We start from the raw sequence: 16,569 nt of genomic DNA, 5'->3' as shown, positions 1-16,569 counted from the left end.
ATATAGACGACTTCCTTTGCCAACTAATTTATGCAACTTGTGTTTGCTTGTCTACGGCAATCATCTTGGCGTTTGAAATGCCCGGGAGTGCGGAAGGAAATGGGAACCCTAATGGATAGTTCACAATTTATTTAGTGCGTACAGAAAAATGGGCTAATTTCTATATTTCTAGCTTATTAAAATATAAAGTACTTTTTCTTTAACTATTTACAATCAAAACGCCAAATGGCATGATGGCTACTTGACCTCCATCGGATCCCCAGCATCTCGTAACTTGTGCTATTAATGCACTGCTATCTCCCCAAATGAAATGTTAACAAATTTCGCATGTATCGCAGTTAGTGGCTGATTTCACACTTCTGTACCGACGGCAAAACTGTCTCAATCGTTTACATAAATTCGCCGAGCTGTCTATCAATAAATCTAAGCCCGGATAAATTTATAGCATTTCGCTGCTGTTGCTATCCGTGTCTAACGTTTCCTCCGTCTTTCTCTGGCTCGAATACGGAATACGGATTCGTAGTCAAGACTACCTCAATACGAGTTTCGTTTGCCTAAATGAGTTTTTCGCTCCCAGCTTGGGGCGTTGGGGGGTCTGTGGCGGGGGAAACGAGAATAACAAGCGTGTAGGAATAACAAAAAAAGCGCAGAATCGTTTAGCATATTTTAGCATATTCAGATACCGCCGAAAGAGATGGACGAGCCCGAGCGCCTCGCCCGCTCTCTGTCGCACTCAATTATTACGAAACGCAGGCAGTAGTTGTTGGATAGTTGTTGTAGTTCATTAGCACCTGTCAGTGACAAGCATGTGCCCCCTCTCCATCGATGGAATAAAAAACCTCGGTTCAATTGCCACAAAGCGCTGCCCCAATGAAAGTTTATGGCCCGTTGTGGTTGTTGTGACTGATGATTCCCTATTATATTGCTTTTTTTCGCTTGCGGGTTCTCTGGTTTTGAAAGTGAATTTATAATTAACTCGGTTAATTTTTAGCGTTCGACGCTCTTTGAAATTAATTAATGTGGGAAGTTTTCGAAATGAGTAGAGTGCGCATTAAATTTCAAATTTAAATGGCAAACGAATCGGTTTTGACATTGGCGTTGTGAGTCACACTGATCGTGATTCAGTTGACTGGTCGTGGCCAAGATGCGGCCAAAAAGCATTTAACATTGCCCTACGATTTCAATGCATCCCAAACAAATCTAGTTTCAAAGTAGTGCTTACTATTCTATTTTATTTCGTTATTTTGTAACATATTCTACCAGCCTATATTTATTGTGCTCATCAAATATACATAATGATAAAGAGTTATTACTTGTGTGATGATATTCCTTAAGGAAAGGATTCGGGGAATCCACTTTGGAACCTTTCAGCTCGCTAAGCTCAAAAGGTGAATAACATTCAGAGAGACACAACAGAATCCTAAAAGAACTCGTACCGCTCATTGGCATCATTGGCAGAATAAAAGGAAAAAGTGAATCGCATTACCAAGTTTTATTGTGCTGATTTTGTATTTGGCTAATTCGTCGTCAAGTACCTTGTGTGCCCGCTTCTGCCCGCTCCCTTGCTTTTATTCGTGCAGTATTTTTATTTATATTTAATTTGATGTGTCACTTAATATTGTCGACAAGCGGGGGGCAATGTCAACATGAGCGAGTGAGAAATTAAGATTTATTTTGGGTGGAACAGCCAGAGGCGCAGGGGAGATTGTACATATGGCTTCATATACATGTATGTACATACGTGGTGGGTGGTGGAGGTTGGATGTCGGTTTCAGCTGTTCGCGTGTATCCGCGAATTTGTATCTGTGCATCGGAAACAGTGAGCGAATGCGAAGGTTGTCCGAATAAAAGCAAAATAAAATACGTTCGACAAGTATTCCCTCACCCGTCAATTTGTTCGTCACCTCCGCCGATGCTACTGCATTTGGGCAATGCACTTGAAGTTAATACATACAAAAAACAACACTGTGAGCCGCCTAGGAATAGTTTTTTGTGCTAAGAAATGGAAAATTGAAACTTTTAGGCTATTTTCGACACTTTAAGAACTTTAAACCTTTTGCCTCGTGGCAATTTCCATTCGAATTCGAATTCAATTTAATTTAATTTTCACCCCGGGTCACTTACAAATTATATATCATTTGGGGCCAGCTGCTAATGACCCAAGCAGCTTCGACTGTTGTTAAATTTATACATTTTCGTTTTCGGCTGCCGTGATTATTACAAATTTCTGGTGTGCGCCGTGCCCGCAAGAGAATCACATCATTCGGAATGTTCGAGTAAGTTACAATTAATTATGAATGTTAATGATCTTCAAACAGAGTAAAACCAACAACGGTGGGGGAAGGGGGTTAGATGGACCCATGGATAAGCCAAAGCCGAACCAGGAAGCCTGCCCGAAAAACATAAAACATGCTCGCAGAAAACCAAGCCGAGTCCAAGCTGCCACAGCTGTTTCTGATGTTAATTTCATGCGTCCAACAGGTTTGCCGGGTACTAGCCACCATGCTTTGCGTTCTCTGTGCCATATTTCACGTTAGTTTCAGTAATTTTTTCATTTCGCCACGCTAACTACCACACAGCGTGCACTTAAGTGTCGTCGCTCCGCCTGTGAATGCGAGTGCATGCACTAGTACGGGTATCTGCCAGTACGCGTATCTGTGGTATCTGTATCTTTCAGCCACCACTACGACCCCTGTATCTGCCCCTGCCCCACCTCCTGGCCCTGCCCCCTGTACCTGTCGCCGTTTCGGGCTCAATCCCATTCCCAATTCCAGCCTGCCTAACGTTTTGCTGCTTTTAATAGGTTTTTGTGCGCCCCGGGCCAACACACACGCACAGCCGAGATACCGGGTATCTTGTAGATACTTTATCGGCCACGGTTTCGCCTTTAAGTCGGAACCGCCTTGACTGGCTTATGTTTAATTACAGTACCCCATTCGCTTGTGAATTAGTTTCGAGAGCCGAAGAGCTGTAAACTTGTACTTGCCATAAATAAGAAAGAAGACGCACACCAACAACAAAGCCTTAAAGATTCCAAGAATGTTCTTCGGTGGCCTATTCTAGCAAAGGATAATGACCTAGTGTGTAGTTCAACCGCTCACAGTTCTCTATGTTCCTCAAAGGAAATAAGCAGTTGAGTTAATGTTTTTTGTAGTATACAAATTTTATTTTGGCTGAGCTATTGGCCACCATCAATATTATATTTAATATAAGTATTAGATGATCTCATTTAAAACAATACAATTCTTCCTTAGTGATTTTTCTTTAAAGGATGCCTTGGATCAGCTACACTTTCGGATCTTTTAACGATCCGATCATTTCTATAGCCACATAATATAGTTTTCTTTGGCAAAAGTAACCTAAAGCAATGAACTGCAACGCAGTTTCCCAATGTATCTGAAACCACAGCTGCAGCAGCTGGCGGTGTCTTTCAAGCCCGGTCTTAATAAAATGCGTATGCAAAGAGTGCGAGAGAGCCAGTCGGCTGGGCGAATATGAATGCATTTGAGTCATTTGGCCAGCGACAACCATCATTTACACCCGGTCTAAGAGCCGTCCTCGATACCTGTTCCCGATCTTCCGCAGAATGCGGACGACGAGGACAAAGAGGCTGCAGCCGCGAACAAAGGAAAGGAAATCGAGTTCCCAAGAGCGGCTGACTCATCGGCTGGGTGCGAAGAATGCTGCCAGGGTGATGGACGCAGTCAGGGTTTATGGGTTGGGCCCGGGTTGACATGGGGAAAGGTGCATTGGATACATTTTGCAGAACCAGAGAGCTTGCGAATTCCCGAAAAATGTATTAAGGGTGAGAAAGAATTCTTAAGTGTCCTGCCAGGATAGAGAATATCGGCTGGCCGTTAATTTCTTCTGCTCGGCCAAAAGCGGCGAACATGGGGACAACAGACTGATAGCCGTAGATAAAGCGCTCCGAGCCACTTGGGGATCGCTGCGAGATGGGTACAATAAATTGGATTTCTGTGAATTTGTAATGTGCGCTCAAAAGTTCCAAAGAAGCAGCCATAAAAACCAAAGGAACAACAAATATGGTGTCTTGTCTGCTGAGCAAGTATTCGGCATACACTTATTCATAGGAAACTCAGGGTCTGAGATATGGTGACCAGACAAGCTGGAAAACGTAGAGCGGAGTGTTGCGGACAAAACTGTCAAAGGGGCGAGCACTGGCAGAAACCAGGGACTCCATTGGATCGGCTGCGCTCAGAAATCGCCTTCTAAATGGACCACTTTTCCCAGTGTACCGTTCCATGTAGTCTGTCCATCAGTCAGTTGTATATACTCACACAGCTACACACACACTCTTACGCGCACAAGTGCTAACTTAATTATTTAGCATGCAAGCAGGAACGGAAACAACAGCAACAACAGCAACAACAAGGCCCAAGAACAACTTCAAACTCGGCAACAAAGAAAGCCCGCTAGAGCCGCTCCCCCAGCCAGCTCCGCCCCTCCCGACCAACAAGTGCCGACAAAAGCCAAATCTCAGCTGAGGCAGCAGCAACGTCGCGAAGTTGGAGTTTCGTTTTGGGCTTTGGTTTAGGTTTTGGTTTCGGATTGGGATTCGGCTGCCCTCCCTTTTCTCCGTTTTGTTGTTAAGTAGATTTATGCACGTCTAGTCTGAAATTATTTGAAACAAGTTTAAAGGCATATGGGTAGTCTTCACGGAGAGACCCCTGCGATTCTGCGGCGACTCAGGTAGGGAAGGGCGTTGCAGACGGCGGACCTAAACCTAAAACCACACAGCCAGCGAGCCGGGGACGACGGCCAGTACATTAAATCGCCATGAAGTATACAAAATACAACGGCAAACACATGTCGACGTCGGCGACGTGCCAAAGATACAGGTAGGCGGATACAGATACGAATGTATCTGGATGAACTGCAGAGGGCCATCCCTGGCCCTGATGCTGCTGCTTTCCCGTGACATTGGCAGAGTTCAAGAACTGCCCCGAATGGGGGACGAGAGGAGTAAGCTCTCCACGTCGATTCCACGAATTTCACACTTTTTTGGCTGCTTGATTATGATGATTACGATGACGATGATGAAGGATTAAGATGCGCTGTCGCGGGCACGGCGAGATGCGAAGATACATTTGGCCACATGCGATACCCGACAGAGATACGACGGCATTTACTACTGCATCTGCATCTGTGTGGCACAGATTCATTTTAGTGTCGATGTGGGCTTGTGGGCAAGGCACCGTAAAAGCAACACTTAAAGGCGCTTAAGCAGCCATTCGAAATCGCAGGATGCAGGGGCATATGCACGCAGATGATGTATCGAGTACTTTTGGCGCCATCTGTGGGCAAACTCAGTCATTTGTTCGCGAAAAAAAAAGTCATCAGAGAACCATCCAGGGACATGGTGGGATTTTTAATCAAGGCCTTCACTGATATCTGCCCCGAAGAGTTCAAAGACCGAAAACAACCCTTTCGTTAGACACCCTCTCGAATTTGCCTTTATGCGGAGTCACCGCCGCTGCTCATCAATTGCATTTGGTTAACGCCCTCGAGGACTCTACCACAACTCTTCATTTTGGTTTTCTGAGGGGCTTCCTTCAGCATATCGCGTGACCCGTCAGCCCAGTGGGGCGAAGTGATAAAAGGGGCAGGAGGATGTGGGGAAAAGGGAAAAGTCCAGGGCAACGCCTCCGATCGCTCAATGGTCGCCAAAGTATCCGCAATTAGCTATACAGCTCCATTTTAAGCGTCTCGCAATAACTCCAAGCAAACATATCCAAACGGAAGTCTTCGTTCTGCCCTTTTTGGCTCATTTTGGACTCTCATTAGGCCAAACTTGACTTTTTCACAGCTTATAATGCTAGCTGGCGAAGGGAAACAGAAAAAATTAATTTATTATGTTAACAACGGCCATACAAAAGTTTTGTAATGTTTAAGCCCCGGCAATTAAGTGACAGAAGTTATCATCTCCCTGGGATCTTCACATGTGTCAAAGCGGGGATCTGTCGAGGGTTAAGGGCCGGTTCTAGTTAGCCCTTGTCGTAGCCGGATCCCTTTTGCTCCTCCTCTCCGGTTGCGTGTTTAATAACATTATGATTAAAATCATTTTGTGTCACAGACAATTGTCGCACGCACTCACACTTGTTTGGTTGGCGAGGAAACAGGCTGGCCATATGTGAGGGAATCAAGGACACTCCCTTAAAAGCCAGTATGAACATCCTTCATTCTGTTTCGATCTAGTCCCCACTAATGAGCGCTTCTCTGGGATAAAAGGGGGCTTAAAAAAAGGATGTGCGGATGACAGGGCATGCATCGTAATTGGAAGGATTGTTAATGATTAATTACCGTGTTTTAAGTTAGTCTTATCTTAATTTTGTACTTGCCCAAACTGAAAATTACCTAAAGGAATGGGCTAATCGAATTTAATGAATAACCATTGTCGACTTCAGAACTAATGTACATTATATTACTAAAAGTGAGAAAATCATATTTAGTCGATAACTGATACTACTGGTAAGCCCTTTTAAAGTTTGTTTTAACGATAATAGTTTTGGGCAGTTTGCATAATCATCATATACTTAAGACCAGAATCTTTACGCTTCATTGCCAGTTTATCGGGAGAAAGGGCTGTCTAGATCGACCCCTCGGGTGATCCTGATCCCACATATGTTAAAAGTTTTCGACGATAATGTACTTACTAAATGAGAGAAGTGGTATGAATATAATACAGCACAAGTTAGATACAGTATCCCATACGTTTGAAATGGTTTGTAGGGAAATCGTATAGCCCAGATAAGTAAACAATAGATTTTGTAGAATTGTGGGTTACTGGGTCATTAATGCGTCATGTACTGCCCTCGTATCCCCGGTTCGTCACATTTTTTTTACGACTCAGTGAAGGAAATTTGTGATACTTTTATTTTTATATTTCACTTTGCTTTACTCATAGTGTTTCGAGGTATACCCAAAGTGATAAGAACTTTGACGCCGCTCCCCACTTATCCTCACTTATGCAACTATCTGATAAGTTCCCGCATGTAGCTGGTGACAGAGTTTCCCCTGGATGTTTGGTTTGTTTTATGTCTTGGCAAACATTTGATAAAGCAAAAAAGGGGAAAAACGAAAATCCCAAGGCAAACATCGGTCGAGTAAAAGTTAAGCAAATACACAAATATTTGTTAATTATTTCTGTCACCGACTTTTCTCACTGACTTCGAACTGTCGTTGAACTTTCCGGCATTTGTGTGTCAATTTTAATGAGCGTAGTTAACATTTTAGACATTTTAGAGTCTCAAGACTCGCCCAAAAGGGCAAAAGAGCCCTGGTCAACCGGCGAAATTTGGTATATTTTCTTGGACTTTAATGGTTTGATTTACTATAGACATTTACGACTGCCGCCCAGCGAAAAAAAAACACAGACTCCGCCCACATATGACTGTGTGTGCGAAACAGAAACGAACGAACGAAAAATTCCCTCACGCACTTTTCCACTAAATCGTTTGAGCGTGTTTTAATTAAATAAAAATAAATGTTCGGGACTTGCGGAACGCTCAGTTCCAAGTGGAAGGGAAGTTCGCAGGGATCTGAAAATATTCGAGGAATTCCAGGACGACTTTAAGCCGGGCCATCTCATCTTGGTCAGCAAGCAGACATTTCGCATTTCTTTTTTGTCCATAAAGGTATTTTGCAATAAGCACGAAGGCAGAAGGGAAAGAAAATATGAAGGAAATAAAAAAGCATTTGTTCTTATTTTATTCATAAACTTTTTTTACACCCCATCGGGAACTTTGAAAACTTTTTCAGAGAACCGGTATTTTGCTTCCCCTGCCAACCACACTATCCTCATATACAGATAGATACTGGCGACTGCAGCAGACAGACGCAGATGAAGAGACAGCAGCGGCGGAGAAGCCTGGACTAAAGTCAAACGGAACCAAGCCAAGCCGAAAATGTATCTTACGGATACACAAACATGCCGCACGTCTTTGTCTACGTAAATGGCCCATGAAAATGAGACAGGCATATACATATACATATAAACAGCACCAGCGCCCAAAACAGCAAGGAACTCGCAGGAACAACAGAGCAAGGACAAGGACAGCTCAGCACGATAGTCGCCGTCTTCGGCGCTTCGCTTCGATGGCGACATCTTCATAAAATGAAAATAAAACGAAAAAAAGTGCCAAAAATCGCGTGTTGATAACAGCGCGCGAAATGGAGGAAATGGCCCCCAATGTGGCGACTTCGAAACAAGGTATTAAAGAAAGATTCTTATACAAGAAAGCAACAAATGCAGAAATGACTAGGCGCTTTTAACTGGCATAAGTTTTGAATACTTGACTGGACACTAATTGCAACAAAGTTAACAGGATTGTATGCGGTATAAAGCATTGTTTACTTGGACAAACGTTTGTGCTTCATCGGTAAAATGGTAAAAAATGTACAACAAAAGTTCCAGCAGCTATGTCCACGGCGAACGCCATTAAAGACGTGTATCTTTCATTTTGGAGAGCAGTAATTGCAACGCTTCGTTTGCACTGATGCAACCTTTATTGTTTTTGCTGCTTGCTGTGGCGGAAAAGGCAAATTGAATTTCTAATGAACAACATCGAAATCAGAAATTAGTGCGCTGAAAAGTGGCAGACCTAACATAACAGTTTTGCATGAAAAACAAGAAAATAACCAATTAAATTATATGATTACTTTTCCTGACTGCAGAATATATATTAATACCAGCAGTATTTTATATTTTTTAATATTATTATTCTTTAAGACATTTAAATAAACCCCGCCCGTATAAACGACGAGAACTATAAAATCGAGGACTAAAGAGGCTTAGCTAAGATTCTCCCACAAGCTCGTATATCTTGTAAAACGTAACTGTGTTTTTCATCAAAAAGGTGAGCAATTAATGTAAACACTGCTGGGTTTCAGGACTGTTTAAATAAAATAAGCGCTGAACTACCTTGCTTCACTCCCTATCAGATTAATTTACTTTTAATGACCATGTGGTTTGGCTTTTTCTCGCACTGCCACTGGGCGTGGTACGCCATGCAATTTGATATAATTTTATTTTAAAATAACGTATTTTTGCGTTCAATTTGATTTTATTTGAGCTAATTAGAATCACAAACTCTTTGCCCTTCCTAACCGCAAACTAATTTCACGCGTGAACGCAAATAAAAGCGCACACAGCCTCACACAATTTATGTGACATTGCCTGTGGATATATATTAATTAATATATTTTGACACAACATTTCATGTCTAATCAATGGACCAAACAATGGTCGAGCACCACAACGAGCATACCATCGCCAACAAAGTCCACGAACGACCGTACAAATTTCAGTTTCGATTGTCAATTCAATTCACATTGATCAGATGTCAGGCTGACACTTTTTAAGCCGATTATGATGGTCTAATGGTTTGGTGCCGCACACTTCCCTCCTCTTTCATGCCCCAAGTCGCTCCCAGAGTTTTCTTCATTGTCTGCTTGTTACCCAGTTATTGCTATTGCTATATTTCCGTTTCCGACTTCTAACGAACTTTCAACGACGCATACTTCATTCACTTTTTCTGTACGCATTTTCCGCTCGTCAGCTCTTTTTATTTCCTTTAATTAGCTTTGTGACTGGTGCTTTCTTCAGCGTTTTGCAACTCGAATCGAGCCATTTAGTTACACTTTTCCTTTTAAAAGCTTCTGTTTATGTTTGAGTTTCGGTTGAGCGTCGAAGTGGAGCAGGTCACATCCCAAGGTCAATGTCAAGAGGGAAAAGCGAGAAGTGGAAGCTGGATGTAACGAGTAAGAAAACAACTGCAATACGAAGAATTCAAAAGACTATGGATTCGGCTTTCGGATTTCTGACTTTGGTACAATGGGTTACATATGTGTTAGGAAGTATTGCTAGTAATCTGAGCAAACAGCATTAAATTCAAATTAAATTTCCTAGGGATGTAATTTCTTTAATTGTAAATTCATCCTAAATATTCTAACGATGGCTACAGATACTTTTCACAGATAGTCCTTGGCACCACCAGTGCAGCGGCAGAATAATTGCCACATGCACCACAGAATTGAGTGCAGTTGTTGGGCTTATCACCGCATGACCACCATGGCACATCACTCATACGCCATGTTTGTCCAGCCGATGCTTAAAAAGTTAATGACTAATTTTCGCTTGGGCACAGCTCGAAAAAAGCCAGTGCCTGGAATGGCCGTCAGTTGGTTCTCTGGACGTCTGTCTGACCAGCGATGTCAGTGGGGATAGATGGGGATGGGTCTGGAGTTACCTTTTCGATGTGATGCACTGGTTTGCTGCTGTTGTTTCAGCTGCAATCAGGGAGGCATGCCTCGTGTCTGCACGGAAGTACACACTACACTCACAAATAAAGTTGCAACCGAATGCGTAATCTCAGCATTTTTATGGTTTCTTACTAATGAGAGTATAAATTTCAGAAGCTTATGCCAGCTAATTAAAGAATTTAAATACACTCCTTCCCAACTTGTATCCTAACATAAGTATTGTATGCGATAGATTTTAATAAAATCAAATGTTTTTCAGTTCATTTTTCCACAGAAGGGAATACAAAATATTTAAATTATATTTTCGGTGGAGTCCTTCTGTAAGTGTATACCGAAGGGCCAATGGGCAAGGGCGAAGGGCAAAAGGGGGAGCAAACGACGCCTGTCCATCGCCCGCCGCCTGACGTTATAATTAATGAAAATTCGCCACGTTCCAGTATGTGATGTTGGCTGATGGCTGGCCCAAAAGTGCGCTCAGAAAATATATGCAAAATCGGGCACGGCACGGCATCAGCGGACGCCGCTGCATCCCGGCATTTGGCTAATATGATTTTGATTTTGGTGGCCGGCATTAGAATGCCATTAAGTTGTCGGTTTGTTGGTTTTCTTTCCAACGGGGCTTGCACACTATGATTCTGGCGCGTCGATTTGCACATGAGATGTGTAAGCGATGCATAAATTATGCATCTGTTGCACAAATGTGCTCTGGGGCAGACCCTGAATGGAATATTTGGGGCGGGATGGCGAGCCCGTGGAGTCTCGGCACTTTCAGTCGTCTGGATGGCACTTCCTGTCTCGACAGCCCTAATTAAAGAGTTGAATAATCTACTGGAGAGTGAGATTGATTAATTGGAATTAAGATTCGGTCCGACGAACTCAATTTGTGAAGCACTATAACTATTTAAAAATATTAATTTGATATGAAATTTGATATTAGTGACATGTCGATAGATACAAGAATTGTAAATTTAAAGTTTCTGGACAGAACAGTGTTGCGGAATTCGCTTTAAAAAAACTGACTTTCGAAATTTAGATGTTCATGCGGAAAAATTTATATTTGTACGGTCAGAGATGCCTAGATTTACTTCAGTCAGATATGCATTCTTCTATCCATAACTAGGCATATATACATTTTTTCAGATATAATTTGAATATTTTGTACGATCTTGGCTACGGAAAAACTCAGAATAGTATTAGTGTAATCGCACACTTCAACTTGCGGAAGTTGGGGGCGGAAAGAAAAGTGTCCCTAAATCCCTACTATTTCACACTTTTTTCGCCATTTCACTCGCCTAATTTTTCCTAATAGCTGTTTTCACTCCCCCAACCCCGACTTCAGCCAAGAAATCCCTGCTTGAGACCGGTTCGGGTTTTGCCTTTTTGATTTATGGCCCCGAAAAGTCGCGCACGTACTGCAACTAGTCCGCCCGCCGTCACCACCCCCTCCTCCAGCCTTCTAGCCATTGTTTGTAGAGACAAAGTAGCGTGCGAGCAGGGAAAACAACTGCAAACGGCGAAAAGAGTCTGCATTCTACAATTGCGAATTGCATTTTCCATGGAACGTAAATAGAAGCTATTTAGCAAAATGTGCACGAACAACAACTAGAACAACAAAAACAATGCCAACAACAAGGGAACAGCATCCCAGCTGAAGAGATACAACCCACAGAGGCGTGGCAGGGGAAAGGGGCGCGCGCACGGCGGCTTTGCTCCGTTTTGAGGTCAATGTACAAAGCATGCAACCAGGCAGCATTTATTACGACTTAATGCGCTCCCTTCGGGGGCAATTGGGAACCTCGGAGGGGGAAGGCTCTAATTTCGTGTTTAAACTGCTTTTCACACAACCACTCACTCACACATGCGGGGGCACGGGTGGTTGTTGCAAGCAAAAAGAATACGAATTTAGGAGTGCCACGAACAAGAGAGATTTTACTTGATTATGCATGTATGTATTAATAACAATTCACCTCACTTATTTCTGGTCGTACATATTCTTATTGTGTAAATTTTATTCTTTTTAGAAATTATACCGCGTATGGAAGTCATTGGAAGTTTGGCCCCTGATTTTGGGCATCACAACTAACAGTCAATAAACGACACCGACATCAGCGGAATGCAGCACGCAAAAACCAAAAGGGAAGACGAGGACAGCAGCAGCGACAAGGACAGACTGTAACAGGGGCGGCGAAAAGGGGGTTCGCATATATGTACATATATGTACATACATACAAGTAGAAGACTGGGAATCCTATCAGAGAACCAACACGCGAAAGACTGCTGCAGAACGTATACAAAATGTGTAAAGAAAACACTTAAGCATTAAAACACAGTGTACACTTATAAAAAACAAGGTATCTCTATAGACGATTGACTCGAATAACATATACCTGATAAGTGAGGCGATATATGCAAATAGCGGAGCGACCGAAACGTATTTCGATTTATGTTCAAAAGGTTTTTCATTAAACCAACACTACATATAGCACTGTTAACGGTACTTCATTTTCTTCTCCTTAGTCTTCGAGTCTTTTTCTTTGCAGTTGCAATTCAGCCTAATCTCCTAGCGTTTATACAGCGGAGCACTTCTGGCTGACATTTAAAGAAATAAATATATTTAAACCGAACATAAATTTCAATTTAAAAATGTTAAGTTTTTGAAGTGTTACAGTTTTTAGGGCTAGGGCGTAAATGTGGGAGTGGCAATGTTTACTGGGAGCTCTTGTAGTTACCGACGATGGCTAGATTGGCTCTTTTACCTCTATATCTTTTACCTGTTGCAGAATCTAGAAATTTTCTTTAAATGAAAACGAAAGATAGCCCTAATTTTCGAAATTCAGACATGGACTAGATGTGCATTTCCTTGCCGATGCAAAAGAACATTGGAAAGAACACTTCTTTGTCAGTCTAAGAAAGTGACAATATTACGATTACGAATCAACCTTGCTTTCGGTATTTTTAAGCGCCTTATATTTTTCTAAGTTTTTTTCGGATATCGAGGCAGCTGCTTCGTGAGCGCGTTCACCATCTTCAAAAGTTGGCTAGTTAAATCAAGAGTTCTACACTATGGCCCTAAGACTTGTCAGGCTCACATTGATAAAGGCCAAAAAGGAGCTGGCAAATGGTTATGCCAAGACATGGCAAATAGCATCGGAAGCACGACCTCTCTGAGTGCACGACCCGCGGCAACCAACGGTGATACACACACTGGCAATTGCAACTTATTATATTACACTTTCGATGTCATCGCGCGATGTTGCCGCTGTCATTGCAACTGCAATTGCTGATGCTGTTGCAGTTGCTGTTGCAGTGCTGCCGTTTCGGAGTCACTTAAACGAGATAAATCAACGTGGGCGATTACACAATATCTCAGGGTGATTGTCGTCCCCTGCCACCCGCTGCCCGCCGTGCATGACTTGGCGAAAAGTGCAACAGCAACAGCCCACAATCAGCAAAGCAAAAGCAAAGCAAAAGCATGGCCAAAAACTCGCGCCATTGGAGCAGTGGGTCGCTCTCGGGGTCTCGTGGAAATATGTGGAAAAACGTGGAAAACCTGTAAGACCAAAGTCGACAAAATCAATAGCACACTCACACTCGCTAGTCCGGCGACACTGCAAAAAGCAAAGACGACGCTGCAGTTGCAGCAGCAACAATTGCGTTGCTGAAGTAGGCAGTTACTCTTGCAGTTGTGTTTCAGCTTTATGAGCGACAATTAAAGTTAAATGCCTCCGCTTCGAAGCTGCGGATGTTACTCGCTGCTTATACTCAAATGCATACGTGCACATGTATTTTTGGTTTTTGTTTTGCTCTTAGAAAATAAATACATTTTAATGACTACGCTCAGTGGAAGTGGGATTGCTTTTTGTGGTTTAGGAGCACGTTGAAACGAGCCAGCGAACGAGAGAGCTTAGTTCACAAAAGCCGCCTTTTGCCAAGATTCAAATTTTAGGCGCACAGCTCTGGAAAGATTCGCAACGAAATCGAAATAAAAACAGAGCCAAACACAAAGCTACCACAAAATGCAATGCTGTTTGGCGACGACAAAAAGTACACACACACGAAAACCAAAAAGGGAAGAAAAACAGAAACAGAAACAGAAACAAAAAAAATAAATAAATCAAAAGGAGTTCAACGACCAAAAGTTTAAAAGATTTCCGACTGCCAACGAAGAGAGGCAACGCCGAAATCACTCACCAGTCCGCGAGGGAACGCGATCTTGGGGGGGTGATACGAGGACGGTGATAAGGCCAAGCCAATTGACAAAACGCTCGCCACAAAACATTTGAAACATGCTGCTGCGAAACGAGATACAAATTCCAAATAAGCGTAGCTAAGATAGAAGATGTGCATGAATTTAGAACCATTTTTGAAAACCGAAACATAACTTACACATAATCGACAATTGTGCAGCAGATCGGCAGACCGCACCGCTCATATTCAAGATTCATTTCCCCAAAGGGGTGGTTTCGGACTCGTATCTGCATCTATATCTACATCGATGCAGCCAGGAAGCCGCCTTCGTTTGCTCAACCGCCCACGCGCCGCATTTGGAAAATCAGCAGCTCTGCTACTGCGGCGCATCAGCCGCCATTTGCGGCTGATAAATGAACGCATGTTGTGCGTATCTGCCAGATACAAATGCCTGCAGTCCGTTGCGGCCTTTGCTCTTCCTTTGTTTCCATTCCGCTGCTGCCTCCACTGTGCTGCGCATTTTTAATGAGCGGAAATTAGTTGGCATTGCGGCAAGAGGTTTTGTGGCTGCCCATTTGAGTAGATACAAATGTATCTGTAAGCCATAAATTCGCAATCTATGAGGCACGTGCCTCGTAGGCCCCTTACAAGACTGGCACTTTGCAGGTCTGTACAATTATTGGAACGATTACCTGTCAGATAAATTCAGCTCAATCGGCTATTAGCGTTTTCCAGATATCGCTAAGCACTGCAGATTTGGTTCATGCGTTTATCATGACTGCGATGGGCTGCATTCTATTTGTGTCTCACGGATCAAACTTTTGGATCACTTTTTGGTAGTACAGCGCGTGTTTATATTTAGAGCATTTTCTTTGGCTCAGACTTGCCATTTCATTTCCGTTTATAGCCAGGCAGTGCATCTATGAAATACATTTGGCAGCTTGCATTGTTAGGACTCTTAATGATGCCATTAAAAACGACGATGAAAAGGGAAAGGGGAAAGCTGCTATTGTTTATGCAAAAAGTTTATTTTTAATTATATTATATTTTAATATATTTCAAAAATTAGATACGCCCATCGCTTCTGCCTTTGCGTTTAAATAAACCTCAAAAAGAGTATCAATCAACCATTAAAAAACTCAAATTACCACTAGAATTTAGAATTGTCGAAGAGCAACGTAGTTCGCTGCAAAATGCCAAACTTCAGTAGTGTGCCCACGACATTCACTCACCTGTCTGATGACTCCGACGAGTCGTACCGATCGAGACACCGCTTCTTGGACCCCTTTGTGCCACGTTCTCCTCCAGTTGTTCTTGGGGCTGTTGTCACCGTTGTTGTTTTGCCGACTCCCACTCGAGATGTTGTTGCAGTCTTCCTGGCGCCCTGGTAGAGCTGAGATCGCAATGCGTTTATATCCAATTTGGCGGCTTGGGCTCCGAACCCGCCAACCACTCCGCCCACCCCCCGTTTGGTGCCCTGCACGATTCCAATAGTGCTGGGTGAGGTAAAGGGCCGAGCGGGCTTGGCCGGGGGCTTCAGTTCAATATTGGATGACAGAGACGTGCTTTTGTTGATGGGTGGTGTGGGTGGTGGGCTTGTGGGAGTAACTATCGGGGGGGCGGTGGTTGTACTGGCTGGTGCTGTTTTAGGTGGTTTGGCTTCTGGGCTACTGTTTTTGCCGACGCCGGCGCCAATTGTCAAACTATTTGTGTTGACGCTGTTTTTCAGCTGATCAAACAATGACAAAGCCGCGCTGGAGGTTAAAGTTTTCCGTCCCGTTGCTCCTGCTGTTTTGGCAGAGAGTGTGGCCAGAGGGGCTGCTACTTCAGCTGCCGACTCCTTGGTCTTCAGTGCCGTATCCTTTGGCTGAGTGGCTGACATTTTCCCTCTCTACGTTTGCTGCACTATTGCTACAACGACGCTTTTAATTGGTGTTAACTGCTGCCAGAACTCTGGATCTGCTTTGGCACACATTTGCTATTCCCAGCTGCTTATTGTTAGTCGACGGAAAGCCAGTTTGAATTGCATTAATCTGAAAGTTGCTCGTCAGCAATTGTTAGCCGCACTGCCCTTAAATGGTATTACCATTTCGATTTTCC

At 43.2% G+C, this 16,569-nt stretch overlaps 1 protein-coding gene across 1 annotated transcript in view; it reads right to left on the bottom strand.

Annotated features, from left to right (window-relative positions):
- Nucleotides 1–16,351, bottom strand: part of LOC6607854 (zinc finger protein jing) — a 110,169-nt gene extending 93,818 nt beyond the window's left edge. The window contains exon 1 of the mRNA XM_032717063.1: nucleotides 15,702–16,351. Within this exon, the coding sequence (XP_032572954.1) occupies nucleotides 15,702–16,351 (650 nt within the window). The remainder of the gene's footprint in view (nucleotides 1–15,701) is intronic.
- Between the last annotated feature and the right edge of the window lie 218 nt (nucleotides 16,352–16,569).

This window comes from Drosophila sechellia, chromosome 2R, assembly GCF_004382195.2.
Source record: "Drosophila sechellia strain sech25 chromosome 2R, ASM438219v1, whole genome shotgun sequence".
Taxonomy (NCBI): domain Eukaryota; kingdom Metazoa; phylum Arthropoda; class Insecta; order Diptera; family Drosophilidae; genus Drosophila; species Drosophila sechellia.
The sequence above is the reverse complement of the archived record's forward strand: the minus strand, read 5'-3'. Positions and strand labels throughout refer to the sequence as shown.